At 37.5% G+C, this 15452-nt stretch overlaps 2 protein-coding genes across 2 annotated transcripts; one reads left to right on the top strand and one right to left on the bottom strand.

Annotated features, from left to right (window-relative positions):
* Positions 1 to 6499: 6499 nt before the first annotated feature.
* LOC148157787 (uncharacterized) lies at positions 6500 to 12350 on the bottom strand. The gene is made up of 2 exons (XM_088009170.1): positions 10328 to 12350; positions 6500 to 10219 (listed from the first exon to the last, which is right to left on the bottom strand). The coding sequence occupies exon 1, from the start codon at positions 11478 to 11480 to the stop codon at positions 11079 to 11081; it is 402 nt and encodes a 133-aa protein (XP_087865296.1). The 5' UTR covers positions 11481 to 12350; the 3' UTR covers positions 6500 to 10219; positions 10328 to 11078.
* A 560-nt stretch (positions 12351 to 12910) lies between these two features.
* ankrd34bb (ankyrin repeat domain 34Bb) lies at positions 12911 to 14874 on the top strand. Its single transcript, XM_014977854.2, has 2 exons — positions 12911 to 13158; positions 13246 to 14874. Exons 1-2 carry the CDS (start codon positions 12956 to 12958, stop codon positions 14690 to 14692), a joined length of 1650 nt encoding a protein of 549 aa, XP_014833340.2. The 5' UTR covers positions 12911 to 12955; the 3' UTR covers positions 14693 to 14874.
* The last annotated feature ends 578 nt before the right edge of the window (positions 14875 to 15452 follow it).

Here is a 15452-nt window from a genome sequence, read left to right as displayed (position 1 = left end):
TCTGACAGTCAAAATATGTTTACAGATCTATCCCTGTTTTCTTAAGTAATGTAATATTAGTACCATGTTATTTTTGAAGCTTGTGTACACACGTCGTTGGAAATAAGATGATAAATTATCTTATCTATGTAAGATAATTATGAACGAAATAATACCCATGATCTTCCAATAAAATTGTTTAACACCAGTTGTGGTGGCCATTTATGTAATGTTTGCAACTTGTAATTTCTACTAATTTAGTTTTCTACTTTTGGAAGTTTAGAATTTATTTAAGTTAAGTTTAGATCCACAATCTGTAGTTAATTTGTATATTTGAATTGATTATGTTGGTAATTGGTTAGACCCTCCCATTAATTTAAGTAATTAAAACACACCGGGTCCTGAGTGGAGGGATGGTTTGGCAAATGTTTGGTGTGTGGATGGGAGGTTTTGTAAATGATTTTTTGACCACTTTCATTTTCACTTTTCACCTTTTGTACTTGAAACGTCATATTAGGTTTACTTTCATTTTTGACTAAGTTGTAGGACATTTTTGGTAATTATTTTGTCGCTATTTTTACAAGAAATAAAGAATATATTTTTTCAAACAAATAAAAGGAAGTGCGTTCAAATCAAAAACCACCTGTTAACACCCACGGCCTTGGTTGGAATATAGTTTTTTTTTTGGAGACGAGAAGGCCGCAACACCAGTGAAGAAACCTTTAATGGTATGTTATGATGTAGACCTGTCAGACCAAAAAATGTACATGAATCAATATTAATATAACTAACATAAAATGAACCAAAATGTGTATGTAGCTCTACATTCAGATGATGGTTGAATCAACACTGATATAGTGTAAATTATGGTTGAAACCCTAACGCTGATTCAACATGGAAGTCACCGACCAATTTCAGTTTCGTTTCAATGTCATGAAACGATGTGGATTCAATGTTTCACCCATATTTTGCAATCTGGGTCTAATGAGGCGCTTTTCCTCTAACCGGTTTGGTCTCGGTCCGCCTCGGCCAGATTAGTTTTCCGTTAGCAGATCCGGTGCTGCTCAGCCCGGCTGTTCTCAGATTTTACTTCAGGGGTAGTACTAGCAGGACCGATTGAGGTACTGCACCAAAACCATTTGACAGCTGACCTCATTTATGGATTAGCTGGTGATCTGCGTCACTGCCAACTCCAAAACAACCTTTAGCTTTTAGAATTTAACTTTAGATGTGGGCAGCGGACATGCTATCAGAGAGCTGTATGGAGGAGTTTAATTATGAGGATAACCAGGAGCAGCGGCAGGAACACATGCAGTAACTTTTGCAGCAGAATGACCGTGAATTAGCAGCTCGTTTCTCTGAAATACGGGCAGTAGATACTAAAGAAGACAGAAACGGTGCAGCTCTGGTCAGCTTTCTGATGGAGCTGCCGTTCTGCGTCAACTGTTTTAAACACCGGCGCTACATAATATTAACTTGTGATGTAAATTTTAGTTTTCATTTGGCTTAAAAAATAATAAAGTTTATGCATGGCTATTGGTTTACATCTTTTGACTGCATTGCCTAATCCAAAAGGTTGTAATTACATGCATAGCGAAATAATCAGCTGATATGGGCCTTCATCATTATGTTTGGGCCAGCAATGAATTTCTATAAGACAAAGTTAAATATCTGGGATTATTTTAGTCCATCAGAACCAGAACCTCGAGGTTCTCCAATACTGCAAAACTCAGCAGAGAGTTGAACACAGCTGCTGCTGCTCAAGTCCCGCCCACAATAGTGAGGAGAGCGGACCGTATAATAGAAAAGTTCACTACCTGGAGTATAAACGCACTAGTAAAAAAAAAAAGTATACTTTAGTATATTAAATTTTAACATACTTTAGCATACTTTGATTAATGTACTTAAACTGTACTATTTTGAACAACTTTTTTGTGCTTAGTATATTTAAATAGTATTAATTTACAATTCTTAGTATACTTAGTATACTTTAAAGTACTTTTTTGGAACAACTTCAAGTAGTACTTGGTACACTTTAAGTATACTTTTAATGTAGTATTCAAGAACTTGATTAGTATATTTTGAGTGTACTAATTCTGTCATAGAATTATATTAATATACTTTAAATATACTGCTAGTATATTAGTATTTAAATTGCACAAATTTTATTTTTGATTTGCTGCCATTGCTAATAAAGTACAACTTTAATTACTCATAAAAGTCTTCTTTATTCCTACTTTCCTATTTTATACATTACATGCATAACTACACTACAGTACTTGCATTGTTGTAGGCTACAATTACATGAAAAGATGAATTACACAAGATGTTCAAGGTAATTCAAATATTTTTGTTTTATTACCGACATTGTAAAATTGTCCAATATTACTCAACTTTATGAACTTTACATAAATTATCAGTTTACAAGTCAGAAATGAACACAATAAACATGACAATTTAAGTGCGACTAAAAAACAGTTATTACTTTAAAGCACAAAAATAAAAGAACTTTTAAAATTCAAAAACAGAGAATTAAAATAAAAGAACATTTTAATGTGAATATTTCATTTCTATTTTTTTTTTCAATGAAGTGTTCGTTGTTACATTTGCGACAGATAGCTACGCGCACTTCCAAAGCTGTAGAATTTGAATATTCCAGCAGAGCAGCATCTGCAGAACAGAACAGATCAGACAGACTGATCTTACATCATACATCTGAAAACGGATTGGGTAAAGATATCTTCCGTGTTTTTGTAAAAAAAACTGAAAACAACAGATCATATTCAGAGAGATGTAAAACTGACAGTGGTGGGAAGTAACGAAGTACAAGTACTTCGTTACTGTACTTTAGTACAATTTTCGTGTATCTGTACTTTACTTAAGTAGATTTAATAATGGATACTTTCTACTTTTACTCCACTACATTTTACAGTAAGTATCTGTACTTTCTACTTCACTACATTTCTACAAAACTGTCACGTTACTCGTTACATCCAAGTCGCGTTGCGCTTTTTGTCCGTTAAAATGTGAAGTTCAGGGTCGCCGTAAAATCCAAAATCACCATTAAAATCCGAGCAATAACGTGACTTGGTGTCTGTTGTCACCCATGGCTTCCACCTTTACTCGCACGCGGAGCTCAAAGACATGCACAGTGGTTTCCTCTGAGCGGGAGAATGTCTGTCTGATCGTCAGTAATATAATAGCTGCATAAATCATAAGATATTTATGATTTATGCATAAAAATCAGCAGCGCTTTGCTTTCACAGACGGTGGGACTTAGTCCAACTTTTAGCGTCACTTGGAAGGAAAGCTTAAAGAAAGGTAAGATCTGTGGACGTGATGCTAGCAAAGCTAGCTGTACTGAGACACATTTGTTGCATCTGCGATGAAAAAAAGTTGTCACTCATGCACTGAATTATTGTGTGGAGGTGTTGACTGAGGTGTTCATATATGGGACAACGCTGTGACCAAAGTGCAATATAGTGATATGATATTCAGGAACGATCCGATTCTTCTGGACGGATCTTTACTGATTAAATTTATTTTAGCTCCAAGTATTTAATATCTATGTGTTTTATGGGAATGTGGATCTTTCAGATCAATTTGAGAAGCAATTTTGATAGGTAAAACTTTTTTTTTTGTGACGCGTAGCGCGTGGTGCTGGTCTCGACTTGGTCTTGGGTAGGTGGTCTTGACTACAACTCTGCTACGTGGCTCCTGGTTGCATGTCCTCCCCCACCCACCTTCTTACCTACACCTACACTGAGATGTAATTTAAAACATACTGAAATTAATAATTTAAAGTAAGCATTAAGTGAATTTTAAAAAATTCTATTTTGAGCATATATTTTATAATATATGTGCAAAATATATGAGCATATAATGAGCATATATTTTAAAATATATATGCTCAAAATAGTATATATACTATTGTGTATATATACACAAAATATCTTTGGTAGACATTTTAAATATAAACCTGAGCAAGTGTATATTTACACTTGAGCAAACACATATTTTGTTCACTTAAAGTATAATTTTATTTAATATATTTCTTAAAAGTGTAATTTGGTACAATTATATTTAAGTGTGTTTAAAGTTATAATTTTGAAATTGGCACAAGCATACTTTTAGTATACTTCATATATATTTATAGGTAGTACACTTAATACTTTAAAATGTACTTTCAAGTGTTTGAAATATACTAAAGTATACTTTTTTTTACTAGGGCGAACCGCACATTAACCATTTGGTGCTTGAATTACCAGTGGAAAAGCACCTTAATTCCCTAGTTCCCTTTAGCAGGAACACACATTTGAAGGACACAAGGGTGGAAGTTTGAATATTAGGACAGGGCCAGTAAACTGTTTCTCCCCCTTTAGCATACTGAGCAGGACATACACAAGCTTGACTGACAGTGCTAAGACCCTCCTCCTGGTTCTGATTGGGAGCTGTGCATTTCTGTAGACACCAAAAGTGGTACTGGGAGGAGGTGAAGGAGTTTGATTGTTTTAACTGATTATCTGCCTCATCTTGTTTTTGTGACAGTATGGCTACAATCACAAAATAGTGATGGTTTTAACAAGTATTTTAAAAACATATTTTTGTATAAAATTTAAAACCACACACACACATGCTGGGGAACAAAGCATCGCAGCACTGCAAAATAAGTGAAAGGTTCAGATTCTTTGGGTACTATGTTCATGACATTCACAGGAGATGGTTTAAAAACTCTATAAAACCTGATCTGCAGAGGCAGTGGTAGCTTTATTTGCATGATGCAAATGCTGAGCGTAAACACAAGCTGTAAAAATCTTCACTGTCTGACACAGTCTCAATGTGACAGCAGCTCTGATATACCCAGGCAGGCAAGGAGTTCAAAAGCATTATATACACAAGATCATAAAAGCAAATATACAAGAACTAGCAGAAGGGAATCAGAGGAGTGCAACAGTGCTCTTATAAATTGATAAAAATGTAACTAATCAGATCTGTTTTACATTCTGCATGTTACTTCTTCAGGACATAAAGAAACTAGATTATTAGAATTGTTGCCACCGTTCTTGAACTCCAGGGCTTCTCAAGGATCTTGAAGTTCTGTCAAAGCAAAAATGTGTGAAATTGTGATCATTTATAAATGTCAGAGAATCACTGGGGCTATTCAAAGCAACTATACAGTATAAACAAGATCTCTGCTGTGTCAGACAGCCTTCACTTTGTATTCATTTCAGTATTTCAGTGCTGCAACCTTCATCACACATTTACAAAGCTGTGAGAGTGCTACAGTCATCTTTGGTAATCAGATGTTACTATGGATACAATATCTGAGGTGCTTACCCTGTTCAGGGCCAGGTGTGGGCTGGAGTTTGTCCCAGCATTCACAATATGAAAGAAGAAGGTAGCAACACACAGATACAGAGGCTGTCAAAAATATTCATACTGCCATCAGTTATTTCCATTTTGTTACGTCACAACCACAAACTTTGGTGAGTTTTACTTGCATCAGCATTGTGATAAATCAGCACATCTGCCGTTGTGAGAGAGCCTTTCCCATAAAAAGGAAGTTGAGGAATAGATAAGTCAACTACTAAAAGTTGTTTTAGTACTAAGTCAACTACTAAAACAACTGACTTAGTGTGACTCTCTTCCAACAACTGCTTTGTTGTTAATTTAACGACAGGTGATCTGCAAAATATCACTTGTTGGGTCAATCAGTCATATATGACTCTAAATGTATTGAACGATTGAATGTTCTGAAACCATGGTACAATCTCCCAACACTGATTTTTATTAAAGGGGACAAAATTACATAATCACAGAATTTAAATATCTAGGGTGACCCTCGATCCAAATTTGAACTTTAAGAAGCATGTTCAGAATATGACTAATGTCATTAAATTAAATCTTATTAGACATTGTTTCTCACTTGATGCATTCATGCATGCCATGATATTATCCCATATGTCGTATTGTGTCACCTATTGGGCTCAGGCTTGAAATAATGTTTAAGACCTCTACAGTCTTTATATAAACAGACTCTAAAAGCATTAGATAAAAAGCTTGAGGTTTCAAATCTGATTTGAAAATGTTGTTGAAATCTGTTCAGGTTTGTAAAGATTAACTGTGTGACTGTGGGTGTGTGCCAGCGATTAAGTCTGTACATGTGTGTTTGTGTACTCTGATTAGAAAGTCACTTGTAGTGTATTTATTTTTCATCAGGAATATAACACCAAGTATGTTAAATTTTAGTATACTTAAGCATACTTTAAGTCAGACTAATCATGAGTATACTTCAAGTTCACTTAGGATTAGTTAACTTAAAGTGTGACATTTTGGAGCAACTAATTTTGTGCTTAGAGTATTTTAATAATATTTAAATTGTATTAAAGCACAATTTGAAGTGTACTAAGTGTACTTTCATGTACTTTTTGGAACAACTTAAGTTATACTTAGTATGCTTTAAGTATATTGCCTTTTATGTAATATAAACATGTTTGATTAGTATATTATGAGTGTACTATTTTTGTGATTGGATTACATTTAAAATATATTTAGAATGTATTTGCAGTATATTGGCATTACATATTTTATATATTAATAGTGTGATTACATGCTACAATTAACACTTTTGGTTTATTACAATTGCTAATGAAGTACACTTTTTAGTTACTTCATCATGTTTTATTATTCTGCTTTGCCACTTTGTGCATTATATGTTTCATACACACTACAGTATTGCAAACATATCAGGCTACCAGAACACAGAAGGATCAATTACGGATCCAATTAAGGATCAAACTTTCCGACTGAAAAAAATTACATTGTGTACCATTTTGGTAACACTTTATTTGATGGGGTGTGCATAAGACTGATATGACACTGTCTTTATGAATGTCTGACTGTTGTCATGAAGTGCAATTTGGTAAATAATGACACTTTTAATAAGAATTTGCTTTAAAAGTTGGATTAAAAGTCCATTAAAAGTGCCAACTTTACATTAAAGTGTCTGTTCAAAAGACCATTATATATAGTTTAAGTTTGGTGTTGAGTATTACTCTTTGTATTATGTGTTTTCTGTTCAGCGTTACTTTTGTCCCATAAGGCATACCATAGTTAGGGCAGTGATGACACCTTGCCGTAGCCAATGTTGCTGATATCTGGTGGGGAAGTTGGGTAACCGAACCACTGCGCTAACACGTGGGAAAGACTTGCAAGATATGTGTGTGTTAGATAAGTGTGTCATTGAGAAGTAAGTTGCAATGTTTGAGTGTTTACTGCAGCTAAATGAGTGATTTGAAGTTTATTTGTTTGCTTTTATTTCACCTGTTGCTAAGTCCGAGCTATTTGCTATGTGTGTATTATAGAGCATTGTGTTGAACATATATCTATTCTCAGTGGAGCAGAGGCATGGTTATTAGTTAACTTGCCTTAGTTTGCTTAATAATATTGATTTAGAGGTTTCCTTCTTAGTTTATCTAAGATATAATGGCATGGTGTAATGTGTAATGATAGGACACCTTGAACTTATTTTCTGTATTCTTGTTTATTCTAGGAAACCACACACACCTTCATGTAGACACACATTTATGCCCATCCATGTTCATTGGATCAATATCTGTGATACAGTTTGGAATACAGAACAGTTAATGGATCCTGCCTCGTGTCTTCATTAAACATCTGATGCACCTCATCCAAACATCTGGTCCTGAGCTGAATCCTGGCCTGAGTGGTGTTCTGGCCAACACTCCAGGTTGAGAGCAGTGACAAACCTGAACAGCGCCTAACAGTCCTTCAACTTTAGAACAAACTCACTTACAGTGTCATTATTTACAAAATAATGCAAAGTTGGCACTGTTAATGGACTTCTAATCTAACTTTTAAAGCAAATTCTTATTAAAAGTATCATTATTTATCGAATGACATTTCATGACAGCTGTTGGTATGTTCCTAACAGGTGTTATGACATGTTTATCATGTCAGTCAGGGCCGTGCAGAGACCACTAAAAGGGCAGGTGCTCAAAAAAAAAGGGCACATCTAACCGCCTTCTAGGACAGAATATTAACAAAGCCTCTCAGCTTTCAGAGTTTAATAAACAATGATAAATTACAAAATTGTGAAATATACAATCAAAGCTAAGGTAAATCTCTATACAGAGCATAGAAATATGCATATGTAAGATATTTTATTAGTAATTTCTTTCTGCAGGTCTATTTTGTTATAGGAAAGTATTGCAATATTCAAACCCGCAATTTAGCAAGATATGTAAATCAGAGCTGGTGGTTTAGCTCTGATTTATATATTTTGTCTTTACAGAATTACACTATTAAAAATATAAACAAGGGCCCAATGCAACCTTTTAGTGACTGTAATCTATAAAACAGAGCTGCCTGTTTGCTGCAGTGGAGATGAAGATGGTCCATTCAAGAAAGCAGAGCTGCATCAAACTTTAAGGTGGAACTACAGAAAAAATAAAAAGCAAAAATTGAATTGTTAATGCATGTCATTATGGAAAAAGTCTACTGAGTTTTGCTTAAAACTTCTTTAGACATTTAAATCACATATTTGTCTCCTGAAGGGAATTTTTTTGCAAAACAAACTTATTTGTGCATGTCAGAAATCTTTTCTTGATATTCTAAGTTTTTGTTTGGCTCAAAGTTTTGCTTCTGATTCTCACATGACGTCACGGGCAGGACCCAAAATCATAGCAAAAGATTTCTGATGTGTGCAAATAAAAGTTTAGTTTGGCAAATAACTTTTTTAAGTTCACAAGACAAAAATTAGTTATTTAATTAAAAAAAAGTTTTTTAAACAAAACAATTTGTTTTTAAAAAAGAAATCATTACAATTCCAAAAGTTTTGATTACAATTTTATTTTACTTAACTGAGGTTAGTTTATTTTTTCCCATTGAATAATTGGGGAAAAAATTTAACTACATACTCTGCGAACCAGACCCTAAACTTAAAGTCTGGGTTGAGTTTTTTCCCCTTCATTAATGGGTGAGTTATTTTTAATTCTAAATGAATATCTTTGTTGGACTTTTATTTAAGTGCTATTCTCCTTCAAGATACATTTACTTAACGCCAGAATAAATGCAATGTACATTATGCAGCAAAGCAAATTAGAAGATCTGACATTTATACATTATGGAGATGATAAGTTTTGGACGGGCGATGTGCCTCGTACACAGGGAAGCTTTTTATTTATCTAGCTTTGCTAGTAAAGTCGTTAGCTAGCAGCTAGCTAATAGCACAACAACAACAGCCTAATGTCTGCATGATAAAAATACTGAATCGATAGATAAGAACAGTTTTTCCTCACCTGGCTGTCTCCTCCACTCAGTAGTTCTTCAGAGAAAAGCAGACGCAGAGGCCTGTCAGTGTCTGTTGTATTTCATTACCTCTCTGCTTAAACTGCTGAAGCAGAAACGATACTTCGTTTTCCATCATCTGACAAGTAGCAAGTCTACTCCACTTTATTCACCAAAAACGTTTTTTTTTTTATATATATAATTCACCAAAAACTGTTCTGTAATCTGGAATATTCGCTATACTGAGCTCCAGTTAGCCGCCTTATCTCACTGCGCGAGAAGCAACTGCGTCATGCGTCACTGGCAAAAGGTCAAAGGTAACGAGGTGACCGGAAGGCTTATGTTGTACAAAAAACCAAAACAAAACAAAAAATAATTTTAGTACATATTATGTGTCAGAAGAGGGCTTTGAAAATAATAATACCAACAACAAAATAAATTGACCAAAAGGGCACTTTGGGGCAAGGAGCAAAAAGGGCAGGTGCTCAAGCCCCCCCCAGCCCTCCCCTCTGCACGTGCCTGATGTCAGTCTTATTCACACCTCATCAAATAAAGTGTTACCCACATTTTTCAAGAGTACATTGCCAATGTACTATCACAGAATTGTACAAATTGTAAATACATTCAAAGTTTACAGACAACATGCTTATGAAAGGTATGTGAAAAATGTTTCACCAAATGTTTTAATACAATGTCACAGTATTCCAGTATTACTGAAGACAAGCTGACATTTCTCCTTCCTAAGAACAGTGAGAATCAGCAGAACATTCTCATTCACTACACTTTACAGAAACCTACAAAAAAGTACAATAGAGCAATTAAATAGAGGGTACAGAAAAACAGACTCGCTATGTATGTGACATCATCAGAACTGATGATGATTGGGACCAGAAGCCTGGGGTGGAAAAACATTTCTGGATGTCTTTTTTGCCTGTTTATGTTAGAAGTAGAAAAAATAGTCAGCAATATAATAAAATCAGCTTATGATGGCATTAACTATGAAGCTGTGTTAAGTGTGGACTTAAGGGAGACAAACTACCTTAAAAGCTTTCCATCCATGATCTGAACACACTGATCCTTGCAGGGTGGTGAGGGCGGCTGGTGGTGCCCATCTCCAGTAGTCATCAGATGAGAGGTGGGGTTCACCCTGGAAAGGTCACCAGTCCATCACTGGGCCCTGAAAACTAACAACAAATAACATGGATAAAAGAGACATGGTAGATTAACAAGGGGGAAAAATTCTGTCCAATTATTTTCAAATTAAATCATGTTTATTAAGCACTTAGTGTTGGTTACACACCAGTTTTTGCTGTGGTTAAAAATGTGGCGAACTGCTCAGTAAAAAAAAAAGAAAAAGCCTTCCACCATGAAGACGATGTGGAGGTTCATCCTCAGAACAGGTTGTTGTTCTGGTGGAGCCAGAGCCTCTTGTGAGACAGGAAAGTCTTTACGTTTTCTAATACCTGAACCCTGGCTTCCTCTTTCATCTTACCCCGTGTGTATTTAAACCCACCTGTTGTCTTTGTCTCTGGTCGGATCCTCGTCGTGTTACGTCATGTGTTCCTCGTGTTGCTGTTCCCCATCCGTGGATATTCATCATTAAATTCATCATTTTCATCTACATCCTGGGTCTGCCTGTATCCTCGTTCTCACCACCACAACCATAAATCATGACAGTAGGATCCGACCAGAAACGCAAGATGCAGACCCAGTTTAGACGGTGGAGCGCTTGGCGGTGTTTTGGAGTGGTCCCCTTGAAAGAGTTCTGCGGTGGAGCTGTGTTGTGGGGATCACGGCTGGCGATTCCCCCACCCCCAGGAGTGGGGTCCCGCCATCACCGCTGCCCTGAGCCGCTGGAGGTCCCGGCCCCTGGGCCAAGCCGTCACCGCTACCTTGAACCGCCGGAGGTCCCGGCCCCGCCTGCAGCTGTCTCCGGTTCCCGCGCCGAGGCGGCTTCTGTCTCCGCCCCCAGAGTTCCCCGTGCCCGCTGCTGACGAGCAGCCTCCTGAGTCCCCTGCGTCCACTGCGGCTTCGCCCCCCGAGTTTGCGGATGAGTCTCCGCCTCCCTGTGCTCCGCCCCCCCGAGTTTCCTCCAGCCGGCCTTCCTGCTGGCCCTCCAGAGCCTCTTTGGGTCTGCTTTCTGCGCCGGCGACGCCTCCTGGTCGTGTGTTCCTCGTGTTACTGTTCCCCATCCGTGGATATTCATCATTAAATTCATCATTTTCATCTACATCCTGGGTCTGCCTGTATCCTCGTTCTCACCACCACAACCATAAATCATGACATCTTTGGCATACTCAGCTTAATTAAAACGAGTTTATGAAGAAAACTATATTAAGTCGCAACAAACAGAGCCCCCGTGTAGTTATAACATGAAGCTGAATGATTGTTATAGTAATAATCATGTCACCATAAAATTAATAAAATGACTATTTCTGGAACCAACATAAGTTTGTTTATGTGTACTGTTAAACGAAGATAATTAGCATTTGAAAGCAAACTTGCCACCAGCTAGCAACACGTTAGCAACCTTCGTCCCTTAAGGCTTTTTTCGTGACCCACATTTATTTTCCATCTGGTCCAGTTGTGTTGTCTAACTCAGACTATGACGTCACCAACTTGAACTTTTACTTTTAAGGCGATATTATGCGAGTAAAATGCCAACTTTGACTCACAGCCTTTCTTCTCCTCCCCGGCTTCAAGGCTCTTCTTTATGGCGCTTTAAAAAAAAAAAAAAAAAACTGAGAGTGCATTACCGCCACCATATGGTCTGGAGTGTGAACTGGAGTTAATGCCGTTGTTCCGTTTTCTTGTTCAGTATTCATATTCACAATGAACCGCAATTTTTGTTAGATAGCTGTGTTCGTTATATTGCTAACGTTAAAGTTATAACTTCTTCTCTGGGTTAGAACAGTGCTGCCTACACACAAGAACTCGCTCTCATTGCCCCCAGTGGACAACAGCAGTACAACATGGACATAAACAGAAAGTGACAGGATACAGAACTTGGAGCTGTACCTTTCAAAGTAAATTAGAAAACATGAATACATAACACAAAATAACTCAAAGACAACTTCAGATGAAAACATATCCTAACTAATAGATCTTACATCATACATCTGAAAATAGATTGGGTAAAGACATCTTCCATGTTTTAGTTAAACAACAAACTAAATGTGCGCTCTAACAAATGGAACAAATGTATCCAAATCAAATAAATGTTTTTATTGAAACTAAAGTGTTGTTGTGTTTGTATAAAAAAAATAGTTACTAACTTCAGAGTGTGGCCATGGATTTGGCCATCACACTGTTAAAAAAAAGTGATAGAAGCACAAATGGGAAGTGCGGAAGCCCCTACTGTAACAAATCGATGTAGGAATACAGAGAGTTGGTCACTTTAAGGTAAAAACAAGAAGTAGCTTCCAGTCCAGGGGGGCCACGGCTGACTCTGTGGGTGGGCAATGCCCACCCATGCCGCCGGGCCCTGTATGCTATTATCAGTGCACCAAATGGTGACGTTTATGTTTGAGTTGTACATTGTCCCTTTTTAAATAAAGTTCATTTTTAAAAATCAACAGACTGTTTCTTGTTTTGTCATTTTTATAGGAGCTGAATCTTTCACGCCATTCACCAAACAAGAAACAATTCTGCATAAAGGGTTGCTGCAATGAATGAATCAACTGAAGTGATTATGGATGGAAGTTCCCTGCTCAAGGCAGTCTACCATAGTCGACTGCGTCTGACTCGGCTGCTCTTAGAAGGAGGTGCTTATATAAATGAGAGTAATGAATATGGAGAGACACCCCTTATGGTAGCTTGTAAGACACAACTCACAAATCCACAAACTGTACCTAAGCCTAAGATGGTTCGGTAAGTTGTCTGGAAACTCTTCAATACTTTAGTTTCTCAAATGTTTGAATGTTTGTTGACAAATATGGTGACATTTGTTCCCCATAGGTATCTTCTAGAAAATGGTGCTGATCCAAATATTCAAGACAAGACGGGGAAAACGGCTTTGATGCATTCGTGCCTTGAACAAGCTGACCCTGAGGTTCTATCCCTTCTGCTGGATAGTGGAGCTGATCCAGCACTGGAAGATCATGCGGGATTATCAGCATTAGTTTATGCAGTGAATTCAGGAAACAGAAAAATTCTTAGTGTACTTCTGGATGCTTGTAAAGCAAAGGGTAAGGAGGTTATCATTATCACTACCAGCAAAATGGCTTCTGACCATCAGATGACAAAACAGTACCTCAACGTCCCACCCTCTTCTCTTTCGGGATGTCTGTCTTATACTTCAGTATGTAGTTATAGATCTCCATATGAGTCCCAGACTGAAACTCTTCCACACAGTTCCTCAGCTACTCCTTCTCTCCAAACCTGCTGCTCTCTTCTTGGTCCCAGTATGATTATGTTTCAACCAGGTTCTTCAGCCCAACCACTGAGTCCTGTACATATTTCTGACTTGGATAAACAACTTTATCCTTACAAGGTACAAACTGAACAGAGATCTAAGAGTCCCTCCTTGCTGCTCCAACAAAATCAAGCCTGTTCTCTGATAGAGGAACCAGTGGAAAATACTCTTGAGGAGGAGGAGCTATCAATCAGATTAAAGGCTCTTGGCATACAAAGAACACCTCCAGCTGTTTCAAGGCACCACAGCATTGATGTTAAAGATGGAACAGGGTTCCCAAAGTCTCTAGACCACATATCAGGAAATGAGAATGCTGAGAAAAGACGGAGAGGCCTTGGCAGAAAGATGTCATATGATAGTGCTGCAAGTTCTTTGCATGCCTTATCGCATCCAAACCTGCATCAGGATAGCCTCCCTTTTTCTAGTGAATCCAGTGCAGTGGATGAAGATTCATCTGACTGTCTTAGGCAGCTGAATATCTCCAGTCTACAAAATGTAGTGAACCGCAGGAACATTGGGATGGATCACTACAGTTCCGACTCACAGTTGCTGCAAGTTGGCAGTTGGGAAAAAATTCTCAAAAGTGGTGGAGGAGCTGCATCAGAAAGGCACAAACAGATGAACAGCAGACATTTTACTTTGTCTGAAACTATGGATTCTTTGGAGAGTTTTGTTCCAAGGCGAGGTGCTGCTGGTCTCGAGAGAAGAGGCTCCGGGGCCCTACTTCTGGATCGTATTGCCCACACTCGCCCTGGGTTCCTTCCTCCTTTGAATCCTCATGCTCCTATTCCAGATATTAGGGCTAGCCCCAGCTTTTCCTTCAGTTGTAGTGGGGGGAATGGTGTTCTGACAGGGTCAAAATCTGTTTTGCCCAGTGTACCTGCTTGTCCTCAGGATCTAAAAATTAAAAAAATGTTGTGGAGACGCCACTCAATGCAAAGTGAACAAATAAAACAGCTTGCTAGCTTTAGGGAAACTCTTGGAAACTGAAAACTGTTGTACCTGTCAGGAGTAAATGCATATATTTACAGCACTGCGTATGGCACTAAGTTAAATAAAAGTCAAAGTCAAGTGATTAAAAAAGAAAGACAGACTTGATGTGTGACGCCTGCACTTCTATTTTACAGTGCAGGCTAAATATCAAAAAGCTCAGTCCAGTTCTACAAACTGTGAAAAATGGAGAGAAAATTGTAGACCTTCTTCTGAGCCTTTTTTCTAAAATATATTTGGTGCTGTTGAGACGCTTTACCAAGGTCGAGAAAGAGTCACATGCTGTTAGACAAAAGGCCCATAGTAAAGAGTTACATTTTTGATTCTGTTAGACACTCATTCCTCAGAGAAACAGAAACTTATCAGGGACACAGAGACAAAGTGACAGAGACAGGGAGTGTCTTCAGTCCATATAATCAGCTACCCTCCTCCTTCTCCTCGACGCTGCACAGACTTTTTTAGAAACTCTTCTCGGATGTAATGGTAAAGTGTCTCCTTTCAGTGCTGAAAGTTAATAAAATAAGTAAAGTCTGAATGTTTTTCTTGGCTGATTTTATGCTCCGTGTGTCAATACAAATTATGATTCATTGATTAGGATTTTCATTCTCAACAGTGCTTAAGTTTTATTCCCACGTTACAAGCATTGCGTGGTTCAATTTGTTCATTGCCATGCACATTAGGTGAAAAACAATCTGGTATCTAAATGAGCTACAATCTAGTTTAAATAATGCTGGGTTACTCAGTAACATAAAGTAGTTAA

This window comes from Poecilia mexicana, unplaced genomic scaffold (genome assembly GCF_051168715.1).
Source record: "Poecilia mexicana isolate PSO_F unplaced genomic scaffold, ASM5116871v1 scaffold_9, whole genome shotgun sequence".
Classification (NCBI taxonomy): domain Eukaryota; kingdom Metazoa; phylum Chordata; class Actinopteri; order Cyprinodontiformes; family Poeciliidae; genus Poecilia; species Poecilia mexicana.
Note: the sequence above shows the minus strand (reverse complement) of the source record. Positions and strands in the feature narration are given on the sequence as shown.

Excerpts from the sequence above, each read along its gene's own strand:
- LOC148157787 (XM_088009170.1), bottom strand. The coding sequence starts at position 11,480 with ATGGGGAACAGTAACACGAGGAACACACGACCAGGAGGCGTCGCCGGC.
- ankrd34bb (XM_014977854.2), top strand. The coding sequence starts at position 12,956 with ATGAATGAATCAACTGAAGTGATTATGGATGGAAGTTCCCTGCTCAAG. Across the intron at positions 13,159-13,245 it reads CCTAAGCCTAAGATGGTTCG|GTATCTTCTAGAAAATGGTG; the intron begins GTAAGTTGTCTG and ends TGTTCCCCATAG.